General features: G+C 32.5%; 1 protein-coding gene and 1 pseudogene across 17 annotated transcripts in view; one reads left to right on the top strand and one right to left on the bottom strand.

Moving 5' to 3' along the window:
• LOC145269663 (zwei Ig domain protein zig-8-like) overlaps positions 1-26566 on the bottom strand; it is a 1012799-nt gene that overhangs the window by 184585 nt on the left and 801648 nt on the right. For 9 of the 17 annotated variants that reach the window (XM_080125478.1, XM_080125421.1, XM_080125441.1 and 6 more), the window contains one exon: positions 16396-16686. In XM_080125478.1, coding sequence (XP_079981604.1) covers positions 16396-16686 — 291 coding nt within the window. Of the gene's footprint in view, positions 1-15230; positions 15291-15565; positions 15623-16395; positions 16687-26566 lie in introns of all 17 variants that reach the window. The other 8 variants (XM_080125377.1, XM_080125391.1, XM_080125383.1 and 5 more) reach the window with 2 other exon arrangements.
• LOC145275388 (5S ribosomal RNA) lies at positions 13917-14034 on the top strand (annotated as a pseudogene).

The following is a 26566-nucleotide window of genomic DNA, read 5'->3' as shown; positions in this document are numbered from 1 at the left end:
TTACTGAGTATTCGCCGAGCTCCTGCCGGCACTTATGGAAAAGGTATGCTCTACTACTAAGCGAGTTACCTGAATTGATTTCTTTTCAATAAAGTTTTAAAATAAAGCTGAAGTGTTTTCGTTTGGGCAACAGATTTATCGTTTCATTGCATTGCTTTAGTGTCAAACATGTTAGGCATAAATAAATGCAGTAATAATGTAACTTTTGTAATATTCATTAAAATGAAAATCCAATTGTAAATCGGAGCATAAAAGACGTTTTCTTCTTGTGTATAAAATAAAAACTACATCAGTTAATTTTGTTTTCAAATAGTGAAATTAAAATCAAAAAGATTTTTTTACATTTTTCTGCTTTTTAACATTTTATTTTAAAGAACTTGGATCAATAATTGGACATGGAACTACCTTTTCTTGATAAGATTTAAATTCTAATTAAAATATTTTTTTTTTAATATTTTTTTCTCCATTTTATTTTTGGTTTTACGTAAAGTTTGCTTCTTTTGCGTTTTGGTTTTGTGGGTACAAATACTTCATTGAATCCCAAACAAAAAAATGATTTTAAAAGCTTCCACTAATCTCTGAAATGTTGCACTATTTAAATTAATAATTTGTATATATATTTAACTCTTATAATTTATTTATAAAATTAAATTTTAACATTTGTGTGTATAATTTGTCAGTTGTTTCTCTGGCTTTTATGAAATAGAATTTATCGGACAAATAATTTTTGAAAACTGTTTTAAATGTGGAGGATATTTGTATTAGATAATAAATTTTACTTGAATACCTTGCAATAACATTTTAATGTTTTGTTCTTCCTCCTCTGTACACTCGGCCCTGTCGGTGGGGCATTAGAATACGCCGACTTCCCCCCTGCAGAGGGTAAAAGTCCCTCAATGGGGGTCCTGGATATGACCTTAAACTATATCCAGTGGTGAGGCCCCAGCTTGTGGGCTTTGGGGAGTGTGGAGCAACCCTTTAATTACCATTGCTCCCAGGTCCACTCTGACCCGGAGTGGTAGTAGCTGTTAGGGTCCCAACTATGGGTTAAATAGAAATCGATGTGTAAACAACAAATATATTCTATTAAAAAAATATTTTCTTCAAAATCTTTGGATTCGGCATTAAATAACCCGAAAAGGGTTGATATGCCGTAAAACAAAAACAACCAACCAACCAAACCTCTGTACACTGATAGGATAGTGTGTTATTTTGTGTGTCATGCTTACATCCGAATGACTGTCGTTTAATTGTTATGGACATTTCTTGTAATACATAATTTTACCAAGACTTAAGAAGTTTTGGTTTCGATTATGGCTGATGACCCAAGTTATATATATATATATATATATATATATATATATATATATATATATACATCTGGGTAGGAGCTGCTAGAAATATCTTATCCTGCCTTGACAGAGTTCAAAATAGACTTTGTATCCTTGTAGGGAATGCCCTTTTCTCTTCCCTGCAACCTCTTTCTTATAGAAGAGACGTTGCGAGCCCGTCTCTGCTTTATCGTTATTTTCATGGCATGTGCTCGTCTGGGCTCCAATCTATAGCGCCCCCATCCTCTTCACCAAACTTTCATGAGAAACACTATCAATAATTTCCCCCACTCTTTATCCGTACCTAATCCTAAATTTAGATTCCATGAACAAAGCTTCTTTCTTAGAACTGATGACCTGTGGAACTGTCTTCTGTTTGCCTGCTTTCCAGCTGATTACAATATGGTCGTCTTCAAGTCCAATGTAAACAAGTTTTTGATGAGCCATTCCCCTTAAGTAATCCAAATTTACACTGCTAACGATTCCTATGATATTGTCTAATTGACTACTGTACATTCTTTAACCCTTATCCTCAAGTGGCCTCTGGGCCTGGATAAGTGGTGACTCCTATGTAAAATGGTCCTGGATATGACCTTAAACTATATCCAATGGTGAGGCCCCAGCTTGTGGGCTTTGGGGAGTGTGGAGCCACCCTTTAATTACCATTGCTCCCAGGTCCACTCTGACCCGGAGTGGTAGTACCTGTTAGGGTCCCAACTATGGGTTAAATAGAAACCGACATGAAAACAACAAATATATTCTATTAAAAAAATTTGTTCCTCAAAATCTTTGGATTCGGCATTAAATAACCTGAAAAGGGTTGATATGCCGTAAAACAAAAACAACCAACCAACCTATGTAAAATATATATATGTATATATATATAGTTTTTTTTTTTCATAAGTTTTGGTTTCTGTTTCGATTCTGATGCACCCAAGTCATATGGTTATATTTGCGATTTTTGAAATTGCAAAATTATATAAAAATCGATAAAACATTAATTCTATAATAATATATACGAAATCTGCAAGGATTAAAATATCATATTTAAGCGTACTTTACGACCGGGATATGCCGAGCGTCCCTGTTAATTACTATTACAGTTTTAATAAATGATACAATTTTAAAGTGTCTGAGTTAAAGGAATCCTTATAGGTGCAATGTAGACTCTTGCATTTTTTCCTATTTTTTCTCGGATGTATGCATGTAAATTAAATTTGATCAGGAGATTAACATCTTATATTTTTTATTCATTTGTAAAATTTAATATTTTTACTTAATAAAATGTCTTTGTACCAGGGTTTCTGCCTACCCACTCGTCTATTGTCATTCTTTAGTTCTCCATAGGGGAGCATTTTCAGGATCTTGTCATCCACCATTCTTACAACATGACCAGTCTAACACAGTTGTGGTTGCAAGCACTGCTTCTATGCTGTTCATATTTGCTTTTTTAAAAGGTCTTCCACTTTCGTCACTTTCCCCTGATTCCATTATGCACTGCCTCTAGCTTTCAAATGTGATCCCAATATAAGGTATAGGTTTCAGAAGAGTAGAGCAAGACCGGCAGTAATACTGCTTTGTACATCTTGCATTTTGTTGCTAGTCTGATGCCCTTTCTTGACCATAGGACACTTATCCAGTTTATCAAAGGAAGCACATGTATTTTGGATTCGGCAGCTGATTTCCTTATCAATGCAATTGTTGTCCATGATCATGCTCCCTAGGTATTTAAATGTTGAAACATATATAAATAAATTAAATCACAGATTAGATAATCAAATGAATTATCTTATTAAATATTACGGTGAGATAATATTTTCAAAACGATCCTAGCACCCCCCCAAAAAAAGTAAAGCTCAAGATACAAATACAGAGCAAAGACTTTGTCTAAATGTTTATCATATGGAGACTTGCTGAGTTCGAAGATTTTGACTTCTAAATTTATATATGCTTTGACATAGAGCTTTGGATATTTATATATCCGTAAGTGTGTTATAATCAGTGGAGATACATATAATGCAATTGAATATTGACCTCCAATATGCTGCAATGTCTATGCAACCCCAAAGACTCTGGATTTCTTCAAAACTTCAGCACCAGTGGATCTTTACCTCGCCAAAGGTATTTACCATCTCGTATACCCCTGGAAATTACACTACGGGATGTCACCTCCAATTTGGAGTTTGTTTCCAATGTTGCAGATTACTTTATTACTCCCAATTTTTCCCTTGGATTATTATTCGTCTGGCCTGGCGGAAATTTCCCGGAAATAATTGAACTCATTTCAAGATTGGATTGCCCAGGCTTTATGATATCCTTTGTCTATGCATTTTAAATACTTTTTAAATAACTTTTTGTCCCCCCCCCCTCCCGCCTCGGTTTATCAGAGAGGGACCTATGTTTTCAGTGGCACATGTCCATGTGGCCATTATTCCGGACGATTGCCAAATAACCGTCTATTAGTTTTTCCTGAAATTTTGCCACAGATTGTATTTCAATAAATACATGTGTACAGTAAAAAAACAAACATATTTTTGCAAAAATTCCCATGGTGTCCCTTGAGGTCAAAAATGCCCCAAAATGGCCAAAAAATGACACATTTTACCCCATAACTTTTGATCTATCCATTAGATTTTTCTGAAACTTGGCCAAAATGTGGAGCCCATGATTCTTAATATAAATCCAGTAAGGGTGACCCTGGCAAAATTCTGGTTTGTGTACCTGGGGAACGTCCCTTTTTGTGGCTCTTTTTTTCATATTTCTCAACAAAAACTTGATATGTCTGAATATATAGTGGTTCTTCACGATAGTCAACTCAAATATACATGTGTTAAGGCCAGAAACTGCACCTTTATCCATTTACACTAGGATTCGGCGTCCTCAGAGGCTCAAAAGAGGTAAAAAATGCCCCAAAATGGCCAAAAATTATACTTTTTGCCCCATAGCGTTTGATCCATCCATTTGATTTTCCTGAAACTTGGACAAAATGTGGAGGCCATTGTTCTTAATATAAATTCAGTATGGTTGATCCTGGGCAAAATTCTGGTTCGGAAGGTGGAATATTTGTTGATCCTCATTCAATCTTGGAGAACGTTGGGTCTCCCTGTTTGTGTGTGTGTGTGTGTGTGTGTGTGTGTATATATATATATATATATATATATATATATATATATACTAGCAAAAGTACCCGTCGTTGACTGGGTTCAAAAACAGCCTACAGAAAATGGACTCTAATTTATGAAAGTATGATAGGTTATGAAAAGGAAGGGGTGTAAAGAGATAGTTTCGAATTTGGGGGTATCAAAACCCAAGCAAAATATGATGAAAGTAAAAATAAAATAGATAAACCCCATAATTTATTATACCATACCTGTTCACACTGAAACACTTATCACAATATTGTGTGGATTTATATTAAAAAACCTTGTTAAACTTTGTGACATATTTTCATTCTATGGAGGTCAGGGGCGAACGAACACCCCATAATTTTATTATACCATATTTCTTCAAACTGAAACATAATTATCAAAGTATACTTAGGCAGATAGATATGAAAAGTCTTTATTAAAGTTTGTGCCTATTTCCATTTTATGGAGGACAGGCGTGAATGCAGACCCCACAATTTTATTATACCATCCCTATTTAAATTAAAACATACTTATCAAAGTATTATGTACATCTATATCAAAAACACTTGTAAACGTTTTTTTTTTTTTTTTAATTTTTTTTATTTTCATACTTTGTGGATCAGACGTGTACGCAGACCCCACAATTTTAATGAATCATCATTATGCCAGATCAAACATACCCATTCCTGTGTCTCTATACATCTTCTATCATATGTGGTCCGTTTTCTATAATAGTCAACCATATAGGAGCCTATTCGTGACCAGACACACACACACAAACGTTCAGCTTTATATATATATATATATATATATATATATATATATATAAACCTGTATATTTAGGAAGCCTTTTTTTCATTTAAACAAACATTGTTAAAGATAATTGAGAGCTTTTGTTTAGTTATATCTTTTTTTATTTCATTTTTCTGATGTTTTTGGGTAAATGTGACTATTGGAATGCCCTGGCCAAATCACTGCTAAAAAAATCGTCTGCGTCCATCAAACTTAACCACTCAAAAACGAAATGAAACGAACTTTATTTCTATTATTACCAGAAAAGATGTATTTCCCCTGTTATTATTTTAGTAAGAACGAATTACTATTTCGTTATCTTTCTTACGAAAAAGATATTTACTTTCGTTTTATTTCATTTTAGTAATAGGCCAGCCACCCATGGGTTCATGGTGAATTATTTGTGTGTTGCTAACTAAACTTACTTGTGTGTTGCTAACTTAATATATATATATATATATATATATATATATATATATATATATATTATGAGTCAGAATTATTTATCATACATATATTTTGAATGATTTATCATACATGTATGTTTAGAGAAAGGACCAAATCATTTTTAACATATAGTTTTTTGTATTCTTACAAATTTATCTGCATTTCCAGCCAAATCACAGTCAAACAATAAGAAATACAAAACTGAAGAAAATCTTGTCGTTTGATTTTAAGAATTAAAACAGTTATTACACATTGATTTGCTATATTTGATCTGATATAAATTAAATAGATGGATTTAATTTAAAAATAGTACAATCCATAAATAAAATATTTACATTCGTTTATTAAAATAAATAAATAAAAAATATCACGGCGAATATTATAGTTATTTTTTTTATACTGGAAATTTAAATTCTAAACCGATACATAATAGAATGTAATAAAAGGCAAAATAGTATAAAACTATATTTTCTTCTCAAATTTAGATTTTAACATATAGTAATCATTTAATTAATAATTTAAATTTTTCTATGAGTTTTTATTTTATTTTTATTGTGTACATATTTCTCAATTTTATTACTACTATATAATATTTACTCCCAGTGAGAGTTTATATTTTTGTAGAATGTATAATAGTTTTTAAGGAGTTTCTTATAAATGGCACAGTTTCTATGGTGACATTAGCATCACAAAATTGCCTTACCGACTCCATCTAAAAAACCAAAAAGGTAAAACAAAACAAAAAAATTGTTAAATTTTCCTCTAATATTTTTCAAAGCAATTTACATGGCTTGAAATTCAAATAAGTTACTTTAGAATGAAGTGTTTTAAAAAGGCATTTTATAAAACAACTGCTAAGATTTTTTTTAATTATAAAGTATGAGACGCCTTAAGTAAGTTTCCAGACTTTTCTCATATCGGCACTTTTATGGATAGTACATGCATGAAACTAGTCCCCTTCGAAGTAGTCTCTTTCGGCTGCAATGCACTTGTACAGTTCTCACAACTTCTGGAAGGTGCCATGGAAGTCCTCTTTCATCTCCTCAATTGTTTCATAATGACAGTCTCTAATATGCGTGTGTGTGTGTTCAACCTATTGCTACATCAGTAAGACATAAAAATGTCTTCTGATGATTTAAAAACAATAACATATTCTGATATTTTATTGGCTGAGAAACAATAAAGAAAATACCATTCTATAATTGTTTAGTACTTTTTGATTGTAAATAAATATATGTAAGACGAGACAAAGCAGAGAATAAAGGAAATATTTTAATTAATTGTATCTTCAGTCAATATTAAAAAATTATTGAACATAAAACGATAAAAAGGAATCTTAAGTGTTTGAAATTTTATAAGAGCAAGATGATTGAAAAATTGTGTATTGTATGCTTGATATTTTTTATACAAAAATTGTTGATTAGTAAAAAAAAATAACTGAAGGTTGTATTTTTAATCAATTCCTACTTCTCATGAAATAATAAAATGATCAAAGGATGTTTTTGCAATCTAGAACACTCTTTAGTTTTATTGCTAATTCCATTTAGAATATTGTATATGAAAACAATTATGCCTAAACGCTTTTAGCACTAAATAAAAAAAAAACAAAAAACAAAAAAAAAAAAAACGGAAAATAATCTTATAGTGCATCGTAATCCGATCTAAATTTAAATTCCGGTCTTCTAATCTTTGGTAAATCACTGTAATGATAAACTCGAAACTTGTATTCATTATAAAATATATAAATTATTGAATAAATACTAAAAATATGATTAAAATAGAATAGTCTTGATTTTTGGTAATATATATACACATATAAAATGAGCACATTTGTTTGTTCAAAATAAGTCTCCAAGTATCATGTAGAGGAAAAGGTACAGAGCATTAGTCCCATGGACAGAAGATGGTGGGGATGAGCCCATAAAAAAGAAACGTTTTTATTTATTGATTTGATATCAAGTTATGAAATCTTCTAAAAGGACCCTTTTTAAAATCAGTTTCTTCCATTTAGTCTGTGATTTTACAATGAAATTCTTTTTACTGATTTCTATACATTTTTATATTTATTTATTTTTTTACTTGATAAAAGTTGGTTGCAAACACAAGGAGCAAATATGCTATTTGTTTTAAATGTTTTTTTATTTTACAAGGGAAGAAAATATGCTACGTTTTGTTATCATTAAAAGTCCATATAAATTGATTACAATCTGACACACGCTCGCGCGCGTGTGTTGGTAAGGTTGTCTCCAAGAAAATTTACACGAAATATACTTATTTTATGTTTATACTTTAATTGCTATAAACCAAATTAAATATTGCAAATCTTCAAAGATTTTAATTCATCACCAACAATATCCAAATTTAAACTAAATAATCCATAATTATACTTTTGCTAAATTTAAAGATGATTGTAATAATTATGCAGGGTGGGACGATAAAATTGTCGTCCTTGATAAGATGACGTGATTCCATTTCCGTTTGATGAAAACCGGTTTTCTTTTCTTTTTTTTTTTTTTTTTTTTTGTTGCAGTCCATCTTTACCAGTTCTGTACAAATTCCAAGAGCGATAGGAGCATTCTATCATGTCTGCAAGTGACACAATTTTCAACAAGTGAGATCGGTAATGCGCTGCTGTACAACTCAAGCTCTCTACCAGTCCAAGTTATGACAACAGGACCATTGCTGACACCCTTAAAATGCAAATCCGGATGGTTCAATGTGTAAGGGCACAGCTCAACAGCCATGGTTATGGTCTTTAGTGTGGTTTTAAATGAGGGCTACATCATGCCACCTCACATCTTTCAAGTCGGCTTGAAGGCCAACACCAAAGTGTTCCTGGATGTTCTGAAGAATGTGGTGATCCTCTGGTGCAATTAGGTAGCTGCTGGCAAACCCTTAGTGCAGCAGAAGAACTTGGTGCCAACCCACAAGTCCAAAGAGACACGGGCTCGGCTTTAGAAGGAGTGCTATGACTTTGTAACCTTCTCTCACTACCCTCCTTCTCCCCGGACCTGAACCCACTGGACTACTTTGTTTGGTCATACGTCGAGAACATCACCAACATAACCTCCCGCAACACCAAGCTCATCCTTATTGCCACCATCCACCGAGTATTCGCCGAGCTCCTGCTGGTGCATATGAAAAAGGCATGTTCCCAATTCTGGACTCGTATGGAGGCGATGATTGAGGCTGAAGGCGGCTACATTGAATAGATGTTAGCACTATTACATAATCAAGTTACCTGAATTGATTTTTTTTTTCATTAAGTTTTAAAATAAAGCTGTAATATGATTTTCTTTAGGGCGACAAATTTATCATTCCACCCTGTAGTTAAATTACTATAAACCAAATTAAATATTGCAAATGTTCAAAGATTTTAAATCATGTTGTATTCATCACTAACAATATCTAAATTTCAGCTGAATAATCAATAATTATACTTTTGGTAAATTTCAAGTATATTATTGTTAAAAGGAATGCTTTCATGCATTCTATTATGGTTACTTCAAATAATTTATGCTGATACTAAAATGAATACATTCAATATTGAATAACATTTGAAGATTAGTTAAGTTAGGTTTTCTTGGTAATTTGTGGGGTAATCTTGAACTTTTCGATTACTTGTTATATTTAAGTATTAATAAACTAAATTATAGGCATAATAATGCCAACTTTCATTGCATCTATAATGTAAGATATATGCAATGGTTTAATTTTTACTTATTTTAATATAATTGTACAGGTTAATGCAATTGACTTTACATCCAAGTTCACGTCTTCTGTCTCACATATGCACACATTGATATGGGAGTAGGAGAATGTGGCAACCCTAGTTGAAGTAAGCGTCCCTAATGATGCTGGCCTTAACAGAGCAGAGAGGGAGAAAATAACAAAATACCAAGGACTTATTTACGACATGAAAAGAAACTGGAATCTTAAGAAGGTATCAATCATACCAGTAATTATAGGAGCAACTGGGCCAATGAAAAAATTTTTCAAAAACTATCTGGCGAATATACCCGGCGAACCAAGTGCAAAAGAAATACAAATAATAAAGGGACGATTACAATTTAAAAATATCTCTTGGTTGGAGTAACTAAACTAATGGAAGAATGTTTGGCATCCGGTAGAATGCCCCATCCCCAGGGAAAACAAAGTGATAAGAAAATTAAAACAGAAACGAAATTGCATATTAGAACACCTTTAAATACATGCCCATTTACACAATACACAAATTTATTTTTTTTATTGATTTATAATTTTAATTAATTGCTCTTAATGTAATTGATTTACTTACATACCATCTACTTACCATGATATAGACTATAAGATAGGTTTTGTCATACTTATTTTTGTCAAATCATTGAAACTAATAAGTTCAGTTTGAACTTTTTTTTTTTTTATAATCAGTGTAAGTGTGTAAGATGTAAAATAAAAACAATTTTCTTGAAATAAAATTTTGGTATTAAAAAGAAAATTCAAAACTGATTTCTGTAAGATCCACTAATCTGTTTGAATACCTATAAAGTTAATAACATTGACTTGAGTAAATGCTAGTTGTATGCTAAATCTTTAATGCCATTAACATCTTTTCTTGATAAGTAACAATTTTTTGCTTTTACTTAGCAATTCTTTGTTTTTACTTAGCAATTTTTTGTTTTTACTTGGCAATTTTTTGCACAAGTCACTTCATTGATCAGTGATAAATAATGAGTTGCATCAATTGTGTATGAACCCAAAGTACTTTGCGAAATCACAAAAAACAATCAAATAATAATAATAAAGAAAAAACTTAGCGATCTGAGACACAGGACCTGAAAGGTGTGAATCTTAAGGGTTTCTTCACCATAGAGCTTATTTTTTATATTTCAGTTGCAATAACTTGAATTGCATCAAATGTAAAAGTAATTTTTAATTAATTTCCATCAATTATGGAGTGATCAATCCTTTCAAATAAGTATGTGGGGTCTGTCATAGATGGCGAACTAAAGAAAGGATAGAAGCAGTGAGGACAGCTATGAAGCTAGTAACTAGCCCATGCGTTTTTTTTTTTTTTGTATTCATCACTGGAACCAGGAATAGCTGAAGCATGTGAAAGACTCGACTTTAACCGCATCAGTAGAGTTAGACCACCTTGACACAAGACATGGTGAACACATTTGAAGTCGACTCAACAGTGAATACCGTTACAATTACTATTTTATGGATGACGTAATAATGTTATTTGTTACAATTTACCTAAAAGATTACTTAATCTGACCTAGACAAATGTTAATATGAAACATTTTTAAATAATCACCTAAAAATAAAAACCAGCCAGGGGGATAACTTATTTTAAATAGAAATATATAAAAGGAGTTTTCTATTTTAGAGTTGAAAAATGTGCAAACTAACAAAGACTATAAACTAAAATGACCTCACTTAATCGTGGGCAACGTCCGGTATGTACAGCTAGTGTTATTTAAAATAAATATGGTTGTTTTTGTTTTACAGCATTCAGGTTATCTAAATGCCAAATCCAGTGATTCGGAAGAAAAATTTTTTAATAGAATATATTTGTTTTTTTTCAAGTCGGTTTCTATTTAACTCATAATTGGGACCCTAACAGGTACTACCACTTCGGGTCAGAGCAATGACAATTAAAGGGTGGCTCCACACTACCCAAAGCCCACAAGCTGGGGCCTTACCATCGGATATAGTTCAATAAATATGGTGTTTAAATAACACTAGTTATTACTATAGGTAAATAATACATTGGCCTTTGGTTAAGAGCAAAGTGTATTATCTGTTTGGATACTCCACTTTATTTTTCCTGTTCTGGCTCAGTGTAGGAGAAATCTTTCAAGACCTTGACAATTTTTGTCCCAATCCAGAGTGACCCACTTTTGAGTAGCTGGATTTTCTCTCATATTAAAACCCGAACTTCTCTAACTCTCTCCTCGTGTGAAGCCAAGCGAATAACGAATACGTTGTATGAAACCATGTTTATCATTAATCAATGAAGTCATGTGAATATGCGATGTCAAAAGTGAAAATTGTTGTCTCAAATGAAAATTGAAAATAGTCACAAAACATCCATTTTCAATTTGGAAAACTTGAAAATGTTGTTCTGTATAACTTTAAGCATTTATGATATATAATTTTTTTTATTATTATTAATTCAATGTTTATCAATGTAGGAAAAATATTAGAAAATATTAAGTCATACAATGCATACAGTTTTCTGTGAAAACTATTTTATCAGCATTATGGAATATATTTTAGCATATAAATATGCAAAATGCTTAAAAGTTTTAAGTTAACATTCGTTAAAAACATTTTGGCTATTAGGAACAAAGGTATAATTGGATTAGACTGTTTCCGATAGATTAAGTTAAATTTTACATGTTTGAAATTTTATTTAAGTAGCACTCATCCCGTTTCGTATATGTAAACAGGTGTAATAGATTATAATTATTGATGTTGTATGTTCCGTCTGCCTGCTTCCCTCCGGACTACAACTTGGATGTCTTCAAGTCCAATGTTAACAAATTCCTAATGAACCGCCCCCTTAAGTAAACACTTCAGCAAATCTCCTCACTAACTTAATGTACTTGCAATAACCCTTATCCCTGAGTGGCTTCCGGGCCTTGATAAGTGGTGATCACTGTGTAAAAAAAAAAATGTTATTTGGGTAAATATGGATACTTTAATTATAAATAATATATTTACTAATTAATAAATAGAACATTTCAGGCAGAATATACCTAAATTAATGGAATTTGTTAATGCGTATATGTGGGTTTTGGTGACTTTATTTCTAAAATTAAAAATGGCGTAATGTAAGCAAACTATCAGGTATTTGCAACTTCTCTTCCAATTTTCTTTTGGTGGATTGGTTGTTTCTATTTCTTCTGGTGAGTTAAGGGCAAAATAGATTCACTGATTGATATAATAATTAAGTGACTGATTTTGTGCTACGAAGCATATACGGTCAAGGATTGTGTCAACTGAATTAAAGGAATAAATTGTAAGATGGTCAACATCATGAAATTTGGAATATAGATATATTTATATTTAATGACACAAAATAATTATTAAAGTTCTAGGATTGAAATTTAAATTTTTCTATTTGGACATGGTTTGTAATTAACGAAACAATTTACTCATCTGTCACAAAGCTCGCTCAGTATATGTGGATTAATCCATTCTCTATCTTTTCATGTCTTTATAAACATTTAGAGAACGTGATTCGCTATTTTTTTATGTATTTGATATTTAACTGCTTTATTTTGATGTCTAGTTGCATATAGTGTGTATGTATAAATGCCAGAAACACGTATGTAAATTAGATAGAAAAATAAGTATCTTTACTCCTGCATTATCTATTAGAATAACATAGAAGTAAAAAAGACTTACTTTTAGTGATGCAAGAAGAATTTAATTGTTTTCATTTTACTCCAGTATGTAATCAGAAATCAAGGGGCCCCTCTCCAGGGCTAAACTTGATTTCTATACAAGAAACATAGATACCATAGAGTGTTCAATCAATATTCTTTTACCAAACGTTGAGTAAAGTGAAGGGCATTAATTTTTCTCTTCCTTAAGTGACCAGCTGATTATGTTTTAGTATATCTCTTGGTCTTACTGGATTCCAGGTTAAGGATTAATCTATTCTAGTAGATTGTCACTTGAGATAACGTTATTAGGTGTATCATTCCTTGTATGAGCTAGTGTGTAGTAGAGGAGGATCTTATTTGGGTTTTTAATATTTTATTTTGAATATTTGGTCAAGGTTGACGTGTAGGATTTTTTTTTTTTTTTTTTTACAAAGGAGTCGCCACTTATCAAGGCCCAGAGGCCACTCGAGGATAAGGGTTAATGAGTGTACGGTAGTCAATGGGACGTAGTAATCGTTAGTAGTGGAAATTTGGTAAATTGTATTACTTAAGGGGATGGCTCGTCTAGAATTTGTATATGTTGGACTTGAAGACGACCATATTGTAGTCAGTTGGAAAGCAGGAAAATGGAACAGTTCCACAGGCGTGCAGTTCTAAGAAAGAAGCTTTGTTCATGGAATCTACGTTTAGGTTTAGACACAGATAAAGAGTGGGGGAAATTATTGATAGTGTTTTCTGCTAGATGATGAAGTCACTTCATTAGCAGATCGTCCTGACAAGCCCTTGTACATGGAGACCAAAGACATTCAAGTCTAGGAGTGAATTCAAACTATTAATAGATATACAACATAATCATGTTGACACACTGGTTCCCATTAGATCGCCAAAGTTAAGCAACGTTGAGCCTGGTTAGTACTAAAATGGGTGATCATCTGATAATTCCAGGTGTTGTATGTGCTCTTTGCTTATCTGGGCATTGTTTCGAGTCGTCCTGAACCACTCCTTTCCACTGGACTCGAGCAGTGTTAATTCAGGAGCGGAAATGTGCTTGGTGATTGTGCAACCCTTGCCTCATAATTACACTTGCAGCTATCCTTACACGGGGTATCCAGTGTCTTTCAAAACTGAACGGCGGCTTCTTCCAACAGATATGTCAAAGTTTATGGATTTTCAAATGAAAATGAAATAGTCCTGCAGATTGTGACTCAATGGTTCATGTGTACGTCATCAATCAAAATGGATTTGATATCAAATGAGATGCAACCCTATGAGACTTAAAATCTAAGTTGAATTTATTTGAAAACTAATTTTATGATGTAGCAGATCTCTGAATTTCAAATGCCTAATATACTTCATATTTGCATAATGGAACTTTTGTTCATATTTTATTTTGCAGTTGATTTAACAAACTAGAATTATGTCAGGCACGTCAAATTCAGGATCCCCTGAGCGCCATATAAGCCGATTATTATTGACATGATGGTCACACGTGACTAATTGAAATTGTATAATAAAATTATTGCAGAATATTAAATTTTTGACTTGGAAATATAAATTATGCATACCAATGTTTGCTGTTATCATTCTTTTTTATAGTAGAATTAAAATTTTGATCTAAATTTAATCTTTTTTGCTGAAATCTTTATTCATTAGGATTAGAAAAACGTGAAATTTTGGTCACATTCTATATTGCAGACGCATTTGTGTATTTCTTTTGTTTTTGAAATTATAAAATGTGATATATCGTTTTGAAGCGTAAAGAAACACTAAATAAAGAAATGCATATTATGCTTCAATGGACAACACGTATTTATCCAGTTTAAATTATAAAAATTTCGACTGCTACGTAACTAAATTATAGTAACTTTTCTGCAAGCTATGTTTGTTTGCAAAGGGCTACATGTGGCCTATTTATTGCATTTTTACTTGCTTCATGTGGTCCACTGGATGTATGTTTGGCATGCCTGCGATAGATGATGTATTTTAAAATTAAAAGATGCTAAAGATAAGCCTGAAAAGATACGTTTAATTGCCTTATCAAAATATCCTTCATTGTTTTTTTGTGATTGCTGATAATAGCTTTCAGATCTGAGTGCTGTGATTGAAGGTGGTGTGCTAACGGGAGATGGCCTGCAAAATAGTGGACTACTTACAGAAGTTTGATTCTTTCTTGTTGTGTAAGTCTTTTCGGTTAATGGATGATGAGTTATCATCTGTAATAAGGGAACAGGGGTTGAGGAATAAAAGACAAAAAAAAAAAAAATCTCATGGCACAGGAAGCAGATGGAATATAGAGGAACAATTTTTACACATCATTATCATTATTATTGTTATGATTATTGTTATGATTATTATTATTATGATTATTATTATTAGAAATGTTTTTTGCATTTTGTTTTCCATTTGTCCTTTTAAAGAACACACAATCAGAATTGCTAACTATTATATTTTGGTGTTTTTGTTGAATAAAAAACACCAGACTACTTACACAGTTCTGAATCTTTCTTGTGTATGTCTTTTCGCTTTATTGTTGATGACTCATGTTCTGTAATAATTGGATAGTGGAACAAGAAACAGGAAAAAATTAAAAGAATTTAAAAAGAAAAAAAAAAAGAAAAAAAAAAAGAAAAATGTATCTTATATCTATTATATGACAGAAAAAGTAAACCAGTGTCACAATGTAAGATGTAAATATTTGTATATAGACTAAAAGATGTTCTTTTGAACAACAAAAACAAAAAGTAACAGAAAACAACATTAACAAATATGTAATATATATATATATATATATATATATATATATATAATGTATAAATCAAAATAATTGTTGTCCATTATGTTCTGCGTATTCATCTGACTGGAGGCAAGTGGGTTGGAAAATTAGATTAACTTCACACTTATATAGGCAATCAGAATAATTAAAAAAATATTAATCCTGTTGCCCAGATAAGTACAAATAATTTCTAATATTGGGAGTTTAGAAGTTAAAGAAAGCAATTATTTTGTTTTATACCAGAGTGACCTCATGACATTGACCACTTTTTTTTTTTGTAGCCATTTTGATCAAACTGATTAGTTTCAATCAATCCATTAATTTTTGTTGGTTCTTCGAATAGGTAGGATATGACATATATAATTTATGTATAGTAATTTGCTTAAAGCACAATATATACAACACTATATAAAATACACACTTTTAGAGACGATCATATATTTAGATAAACACATCTTTACATAGCTGTAAGGTATCTCTAGTGTTTATATGGAATGTAATCGTAAAACTATGGAATGGAAAGCCAAGTAAATCCAATAACTTACCATTCAGGACATGAACTTTTATACTGGTTATTTCCAGGTTCGAGCTACGGCATACATATTCTCCTGCGTCATTCATCTTGCTATGTGTGATTTCCAGAGTGCTTGTCAATGTCTTTGTGTCATGAATGTGGTATTTATTTATATAAATCTTTTTCAAAGTATCTGTACTGATTTTATTACCATCTTTGAACCAGTCTAAGTCTTGTGGAGGATATTCTGATCCGGTTGTATTGCATACAAGATGTATCGGATCACCTTTCTCGATGTATGATCTACCAGATACTTGAATGCCTGCAAATGAAAAATAATACACGTTTATTTAGCATGGCAACATATATTCTTCATGAATATTATCGTTAAAGCAACAAGTGATGGAACTAAAGCTAATTATTAGGGCTGTGACAACAGAATATTCTTTTTCATTCTCAGATATATATTCGACACACACTTAATCAACCGAGAACCACATCACTCTATATAAAAGCATATAAGATACCAATGGGTACACACACGCGAGTCAAAATAATGAAAAGAATATGTCATAACCACGGCTAAAAGTACTTGTAACCTATTACAATCATCCAATCAACGTACATACAATCCACTCACATATTTGATCATGTGACTGACATCAATATAAGCCTTAAGAAGAGAGAGAGAGAGAGACACACACTTTATCAACCGAGAATCGCATCCGTCTATATAAAAACATAAGATATTAACGGATATATACTCAAGATTGAAAACAATGAAAAGAATATGCTGTTGTCACAGCCCTACTAATTATATATATATATATATATATATATATATATATATATATTGTTATACCGGCCTTCATTGAACAGAGGAATTTACACTGATTAGCACTATAAATAGCGCTAGTAATTCCAACACCGGTGAGAGAGATGCGACTGCACTTCAACTGCTAGCCGCGTGCCCAGCAGATATACATGCTTTCCTATCTTTGAACATTATTGTTAACACACTTGTTCCTTAATCGAACCTTGACTTGATTGTTCTTATTTTCACTGTTGTTGCACGATAAACATATACCATATATCTGAATTTGCAATATATACAAAAAATACATGTGTGTGTATATTAGACCGTTATATATATATAATCTCGAACGAGATATCGTCCAATGTTTGGATTAAGCACGATTTATTTGAGACTTTGCTGCCATCAAAGAACGAAAAGTTGATTTTTGTTGAAGGTTTATGCTATCTGCATGAATATGTTTGCATAAATTTCAATTATTTGTTGATTTAGATATAAATACAGGTAGTTTTAATAAATTACGTACTTTTCTTTTTTTCGCTATTTTTTTTTTTTTTTTCTATTTCATTTGGGGCCACAAAATTCACTTCGCCTAGGGCCCTACTTCGTGGTAGATCGCTTAAGACATGAATGGGATCAGTTGATTACAACCATATCCCATTCGGTTGCAGAAGTGAAATCACAATAGACGAGAAAAGTTGGAAGTCAAGCACGAGACTAAAAAAGTGAAAAAATAAAAATAATTTTAAAAATATTGTTTCGATGGATTATTAACAACTAACTTACCCTCGTGGTGTAAATCAGAAGCTAAGAAAGAAATAGAAGAAACAAAATTATTTAAAAAATAAAAAAAATAAAAACATAAATTTTCAGAAATTCCACCCTCAAAAATGCAAAAGATATTCTAGTTATTAGATAAATTGATAAAAAAAAAAAAAAAATGTGATTTATCTGTCGTTTTATTGATTGGTAATTTTTTTTCTAATTACGGTTTTATTTTATATTGCGCAGGTTTATTATCGTGTTAAAACGACAACTTCAAATTTCAGGCAAAACAGTAATTATTTAAGATTTCATCTGAACAATTGTAAAAATTAAATGCTTAATGGGGTCTAGAAGTGTAAGCTATGTTTAGTTTCAGAACAGTTTCTGATAGTTCGTTGTTCTACACAAGTCCTGGGAGGCGACTGGTTCACAGTAGACAGTTCCCGAGTTGGAATCCACAGAGAAAAAGATTCTTCCCGTGTTGACACGAAGAAAACACATGCGAAAGTTGCTACAGAAAAGTTTAATATTTATGGAGCAATTCTGGTTTCTGATTGGTTGGTAGCAGAACGTGAATTAATTTGATTCATCAGTTCTTAGCAGCATCGTTTATGAATAGAATCTCTCAACTGTGCGGGATTATACGCCATTATAGTTGTTTTTTTTTTTTTTTGGTTTTCTTTTAGCTCCGTTTCCTCCCCAATTTAGGTGACAGACCGCTTGATTCGCCAGAGATGCGGGTCTCCTTTCGAAGTTTTCGTAAGAGGTGTGTAAATAAAGCGTTCGGACCCGCATCACCCTTTCGACTGGCGAATCAGCGCACCTGCCACAGTTTAGTAACAGGGGGGGTCTTTTGTTACTAACATTGTATATATTCCATTGTATTTTTGTATATAAAATTTTTATATCCCAAACCCCCATTTTTCTTATGGGTTTTAATTAGTTTATCATGGTATGATATTTTTATGGTGAATGACGAAGGATGTATACGCTGATGGGTGGTGGAAGTAGAGTAAATGTAAGAACTAGTTAGGTTAGAGTAGTTAGCTTTAGTCAAAGAAGACCGCCCTTCCCCCATGTTCGGCCTTGTGCCAAATTTTTCTAAAAAATAGCTTGTACATATTTTTTTGAAAATAAATACTTACCCCATTATAGTCCAAAAATATTGTAACACGGGGAATATTAAAAAAGCTAATCGATTTTATTTCAGCAAATATCTTTTTAGGTCCATATTTTGATTCCATATATTTATAATTAAAAGTTGTGACTCAATCTGTTTTATTTTTATTTCCAATGATACTGCAAGTAATATTTCAGATACTTTGCGCTGATAGGTCCAGAGTACGTGAATGATTATGAGACAGAATAGATTGTTTGAATAAAAAATCATCAACAGTAGCTGTCGTGCTTGGTTGAGCTGGCGCACATAAATAATAAAACCGTAATTCATGCGAACTGCATATAAACTCACTCAAAATCTTTATAATTCTCATCTGAACATCAATGCTATTACTTGACGTGAAAGTTCTTGTGGAATTTTAAATTTTGATTTCAAATGATATCTATTCAACCTTTTTTGCAACCTAATAGAAGAGATTTAGATATGTGGAGCAAATTCGATTTGGTTTTTAGCCAGTAAAGATAGCTGCTAGGGAGTCCAAATTGGAAAAATAGGAATTTGGCAGGTGTAAGTCAACTTAAAGTGCGTATCTATGTATGAGCAAAAATACATTTATATGCTAAACTGTTAATTTTTAAAATATTGATATCCATCTGTCCTTAGGTCATATGGAAGCAAATATTGCTGGCGAGCTAAATGTTTTGGTTTTGATTCTAGCTGATGGTATCCAAGTCATGTTTTTTTAACTTTTGAAATCACTACTATATATTAGGTACAATATAATAATCAATAGAGAATTGACACTAATAATAATCTGCATGAATTAAAATATCATATTAAAGCATATTTTATGACCGAGCAACGCCGGGCGGCGTGCTAGTATATAAAAAAATATTTTTATATTCCTTGCTTGAACACTTGATGCTTTAATTAATTTAATAAATCTAAAAATTTTACATTTTTATTTCCATCATTTCAAAATTTCTTTTACTGATGCTCTATCTAAAATATGGAGCAACCCCTTTACCTAGATCAACTTTATACTTCATATTTTATACTTTAGTTAATCTAATATAAAATATTTATCTCTATATTATGCAATTGAATGTGATGATGATGAATGTGAGTTAATTAATGTTTGTTACTTAAATCCTTTTTCCCTTATTTATTTCAATAACACCAAATACATGACAAAAATATTCTAGTTCTATTAATGTTAAAAAAAAAACTGTTTTAATTGCAATTTGTTGTAATTTATATTATAATTAACTAAATAAATAACTGATCTCCCTCTTAGGTATCTACAGGGTGGAACGATAAAATTGTTGCACTAAAAAAGACGTGATTCCATTTCCGTTTTTCAGACCATCTACTAATTGGCTAATTGTGTACAAATTCCAAAAGCAATAGGAGTCTTCTATCATGTTTAAAAGTGACACAATGTTCAACGAGCTAGATCGGAGATGCGCTCCTGTACAACTCATGCTCTTTACCAATCCAAGTTATGACAACAGGACCATTGCCAGCACACTCAAAAAGCAAATTTGGACAGTTCAGTGCTTGAGAGCACAGTTCAATGAAATTTCCAGTCGTGATTATGACCGTGGCGCAGTGGATAGAGATGTTGAATCTCTACGGTTCCAGGTGATCATTGGTTTCAATCCTACCCAAAAGCCAGCGAGAAGCTTAGTTGGCCAAACACGTGGTGAGACAAAAAACAATTATGGAAGTCAGTAATTGCTGAGAATGCAGTTAGGAGATTCAAAGTTCCTATCCCGTCGTGGTTTCCACCTGACGAAAGTCAGCGGAATAGTTGGCTGAAACGTTGTGAAACAACTATTAAAAGATGAGGATAATAGTTTGCAATAAATAAATATACTCGCTTGGACGTGTCCCATTTTCTGTATGAATTAAAATATAATATTTATGCATATTTTACGATCAGGCAACGCTGGGGGGGGGCTGCTAGTTTAGAAATAAAAGATTCATTTTTAGTTATGCATGAAAAATGTTTTAAAAGATATTCCAGTCAATAAATTTATCAAAAGCTAAAACAAACATAATTCAGCTCCCATTTAAATGTAACATGGCCATTACATTTTAACTCTGACCCAACTCGCGAAGGAACAAAGGAAAGAAATTCGATTTGGCTATTTTCAGTTTTAACAAAAGGCATTTACAAAAGTAATTTCCAAACTACACCTGCATCTTGATTTTAAAAGTCTCCCCATTCGCCATGTGGTTAACAAAACCTTATTATGTTGAACACGTGCTTTTTCTCCTGCATCTACCCATCTGCTCAAGTTCAGTCGCTGCTACGCAGGTTTTTTTTAAACTGTTTTGCCAACACATGCTTCACCTTACTATAACCATCCTCATGTTTTTGTTTTTTAATCTCTGCTTTTATTTTTACTGTTGTGTGCAGCTCGCACCTATGGCACATGGTTATCCGTCCATTTTTTGTTAAGTTTGGATTGCATTTTGTTTGAAAAGTTTCTCTCGCCCTCACCAAGTCAATCTTTCTCCACTGTGACGTCACCTCACACACTGGCTTGGTCATTTGCATACACGTCATGCCGCTTCTGCTACATATGCATCACCAGCTTTGTTACATGGAGAAAAGGATGCAGACGATACAGTTACCATCATCTAATTTGCACATGTACATGCTACAAAATTGCATCCTCTTTTGGGAGGTAGGGAAAATAGGTGTCCATACGTTATAACAACTAAAAATTTTGGCACACATATGGAAGCAGTATCCCGCCCTCTGTATTTTTTTATTTTATTTTTTCAACGGATTATTATCAAATATTATTGAATGCACACTAGTCTACCAGATTGTCAAAAAAAATTTTTTTTTTAAGTCAATATTTAAATATTTGTAGGGAGTGCTCAGTTTCTAATGCAATGTTTTAGTAAATCGATTATCCTTTTTAGAACCAGTTTTTTAGGGGGGGATCTCATCTAAGAGGGAGAGGCTAGTGGTTGATGCACTAGCCCAAATGTGAGAACAATTTTTCATGCATGGTGGCTTTTTTAAGGTATAGGATACTGGAAGGCGTGAGAAATTTTCTAGTTTAGAGAAAGCCCACTTTCTTTGCAGCATACTTAGCAGTATCTTCTATGTATTTGTTCCATCTTCTGTTATATATGAATGTTAGGCCGATTGTTTGGTTTCCTGATCGAAAATGCACCAAACATTGAGTTTTGCAAAGGGGAAGGACAAAAACAATAACATTCTGCAAAGTCAAAACAAAAGCAATAATTTTCATCTACAAAACAACCAAACCAAACACCATAAATAAATACTTCAGATATAAAAAAACAAACTTGAAGCATAAAGAAACCTTTTCCAAAATTACTGAATACAGAATTAAATAACCCAAAAAGAATTGATGTGCTATAAAATCAAATACCATTTGAAAATATTAAAAAAATTAAAAAGTTTTCCAAAATAACTGGATTTGGCATTAAATAACCTGAATATGTTGTGAAACAATAAAACGAAACCAAACACCATGAATAAATATTTGAAAAAAAAAAAAAAAAAAGTGGAAGCCTAAAAACACTTTAAAAAAAAATTACTGGATTCAGCTTTAAATAACCCAAAAAAGAATTGATATGCCATAAAACCGAACACCATGAATAAATATTTGAAAATATAAAGAAATTGAAGCATAAGAATGTTTTCCAAAATCACTGGATTCATTAAATAACCTGAAAAGGGTTGGTATGCTCTAAAACAAAACCAAACCATGAATAAATATTTGAAGGTATAAAATATTTTTCAAACTGGATTCGGTGTTAAACAACCTGAAAAATGGTTGACATGACATAAAACAAAACAAATAAACCAAATACTATAAATAAATATTTCAAGATACAAAGAACTTAAAGCATAAGATTGTTTAAAAAAATTACTGGATTTGACATTAAATGACCTGAAAGGGTTGATATACGGTAAAGCAAAATAACCAAATGAAGTAATTTGAATGACGAGTTCTTAGGTAATCTGCTGTTGCTCATAGCAATCAGTGATTGAAAAAGGTTTCTTTATAATTATTAAAGGAAAGGAGCTTTGTCTTAGTAGCATTAAATTTTACCAAACATTTATGTCTTCATTCCACTATAGACTGGATGTAATTTTTTAAGGATTCGGTCATTGCTTTGATTATAAATATGTTTGTTTTTCCTAGTTGTCTGGAATAGAGCTTGGAGTTGTTTTTTTAAAAAAAGTTTGTTTGTTGTGCTACGCACACACACACACACACACACACACACGGCTGTTGCTTTCCAGGCTGGACAAATGTATGAATTTCAGCTTTTTTTTTTTTTTTTTTTTTTTTGCTAGCAGATACGCACATAGCTGTGTATTGCATATTAATTACTATTATAATGTATTAAAATATTTTGCATAATCTGTTTATGATGCAATGAATATGAACATATCTGGGTCCCTCCATGCAAGAATATGATAGGCTGATGTTACCCATAAATACAGATGGGTATAACAGCCTAGAGGCGCCTGTGGAACTCTCTTCCGATTGCCTGCTTTCCAGCTGACTACAATCTGATTGTCTTCAAGTCCAAAGTAAACAATTCTTGATGAACCGCCCCCCCCCGAAGTAATCCAATTTACAAAATTCCCACTACTTATGTTTACTACGCCATAATCACATTGACTAATGCATACCCATTAACTCTTATTCTCGAGTGGTGATTCCTGTGTAAAAAAAAAAAAAAAAAAAAAAAAGATATGCCAAAATCCTAAAGCTTAAAGCATATTACCAGCTACGACTATGAACAACCGTTCATTAAATCTACTTATTAGACTGTATTATTCGATTACTCTAGCGAAGACCACTCAGCTACTTCAACTGAATATACCCCTATTTGCAGTATGTATCAATTTAGAACATATGGAAGATTGTAGAATAACAGTCCAATTAGATTTACTCGATTTATAAACTAGAAAAATACAAAAGGTATTTTTTTTCTTCATGTGAAGATTTTATATCCTGATTGTATTTCATTTCAAAATATGACATTATAAATCGTCCAAACATCAGATGATGCCAAATTAACATAAGACAACATTGTTCCTTTGTTCTTTCTCTGCTGTTGGTTGTTTGAAAAGAGAAAGGGAAGTCAGATACATCTTGGCTCTTTCTTTGCTGACAAGGCAAAAACACAAACGAATAGAAATAATTCATAATGAAAATTCAAATTAATTTTGTTGTTTTTGCTTCTTTCTTCATGACTTATTTATAAGACCATTTCACACTGACTAAAGTTTACTGATGTCACGACTGTAGCAAGAAACATAAATAATGGATAAATTATTCCCTCATGAGATATTAGGGAAATATAAGACTTAATTAGAATATTCTCTAAAGATTTGATGAAATAAATGATGCAGAAAACTTTGTTTATGGATTATTTGAAATATATCACACGATACAACGTTTGTTTAAAAAATATTTGCTATCATTGCCTTAGAAAACGCCTTTATTTTTGGTCCTCCGACAAAAAGACAGTAGACCTGTAAATTCACCCTTGTCTGTTCGTCTGTTTGCACTTTTCTCAATTACGCCTTGACATTTTTTGAAATTTTACACAAACATTAAACATGAGTAAAAAACAAAACTAACAGAACGGATTTTTCGTGAAAACTCCGGTTGTCCCCCTAGGGATGCCTTTCGAGTTAAAATGGCTTAAATTGACACTTTTGTGCTTATTAAACAAAATTGATGCCTTGAATTTTACAAAACTTTCTGTAACTAATTGATTTCTATATAATTTTGTTTGTCTATACTTCACGATAACTCTTGGGTGTGCCCCAGGGGCTCTTTTAGGACTAATGAAAACACTCCATTTTGTGTGTGTGTGTTTTTTTTCTTTTTATCATATTTATCCAAAATTTTCAGTGTATGTCTATTTAGCAGTTTTGCATGGTGCTGAACTCAAATTTAAATATGTTAAGGCCTTGGGGACTTTTGAGGCTAAATTGGGGGGGGGGCAAATGATGGACTTTGTCATTTCTTTTTTTGCATGGTGCAGAACTCAAATTTACACATGTTAAGGCCTAAAAATGCACTGCTTGATTTTCACTAGGATTGGACGTCCCCTGGGGACTTTGGAGCTAAATGGGGAGGGGGAAAATGCTAAACTTAGTCATTTTTTATGCCTCGTTCACCGTGCACTCACGGGGGACCATGCATGCTTCACTTGTTATATTAGTTGCAAAGAAAAGACAAAAGGAATTAAGAATTATGACTAAGAATATATTCTTTTGTAATTGTTCTATAGCTATGTTATTGTAATGAGACTATCACCTCTCAAAAATAGAGACTTGAAAAGAAAAATGACTTTTGGAGTTTCGTTTCATAGCTCTTTTTATTTCAGTTGTCTTTTACACCCAATTTATTTTGAAATACAGGGTGGAAAGATAAAGTTGCTTTAAAAAAAAATCAATAATACAGCTTTATTTTAAAACTTTTATAAAAAAAATCAATTCAGGTAACTTGATTATGTATTAGAACTAACATCTATTCAATGTGGTCGCCTTCAGCCTCAATCACCACCTCGATATGGGTCTGGAATGAGGAGCATGCCTTTTCCACAAGCACCGGCGGGAGCTTGGCAAATACTCAACAGATGGTGGCGATCAGGCTGGCTTTGGTATTATGAGAGTTCATGTTGGTGATGTTCTCAACGTATGATCAAACGGAGGAGTCCAGTGGGTTCAGGTCGAAAGAGGAGGGGGGGGAGGCAATGACAGAATGGTACAAAGTTGTAGCACTCCTGAAACCAAGCCTTGGTCTCTTTTGACATGTTGGTCGGTACTGAGTCCTGCTACCACACCCAGGGTCTGCCAGCGCGGCCACCTGAGTTCACCAAAGGATCACCACACTCTTCAGCACACCCAGGTAAACTTTGGTGTTGACTTTCAAGCTGACTACGATGATGTGGGGTGGCATGATGTGGCCCTCACTTGAAACTACACCAAGACAATAACCGTGGCTGGAAACTTTGTTTTCATCACCTTGGACACGTCCCTGTGATTCATGACAATCCAGCGATACATTTTAAAGGTGCTCGCAGTGGTCATGTTGTCATAACCTAGATCGGTAGAGAGCATGAGTTGTACAGCGGTGCATCTCTGATCTTGCGCGTTAAATATTGTCACTTTCAGACATAATAGAAGGCTCCTATCACTCTTGGGATTTGTACAGAACTGGCCAACCAGCAGATAGTCTGCAACGAAAAAAGAAAACCGGTTTTCATCAAATGGAAATGGAATCGTGTTGTCTTTACTATAGCGACAACTTTATCGTTCTACTCTGTATATGCTAGACACATCAAGGAATTGAGCTATTTCCACATGACCTGTATTCATAGATTGATGAAAATCAAGTTGCAAGACATGATACCAGGCATAGATTTTAGCCTGATGAAGCCTCTGCTAGGCATGCACTATGCTGAAGCAGTGTCAGCTTA

The sequence above is a fragment of the Euprymna scolopes genome, chromosome 4 (genome assembly GCF_053919585.1).
Source record: "Euprymna scolopes isolate OS-2025 chromosome 4, ASM5391958v1, whole genome shotgun sequence".
Classification (NCBI taxonomy): domain Eukaryota; kingdom Metazoa; phylum Mollusca; class Cephalopoda; order Sepiida; family Sepiolidae; genus Euprymna; species Euprymna scolopes.
The sequence above is the reverse complement of the archived record's forward strand: the minus strand, read 5'-3'. Positions and strand labels throughout refer to the sequence as shown.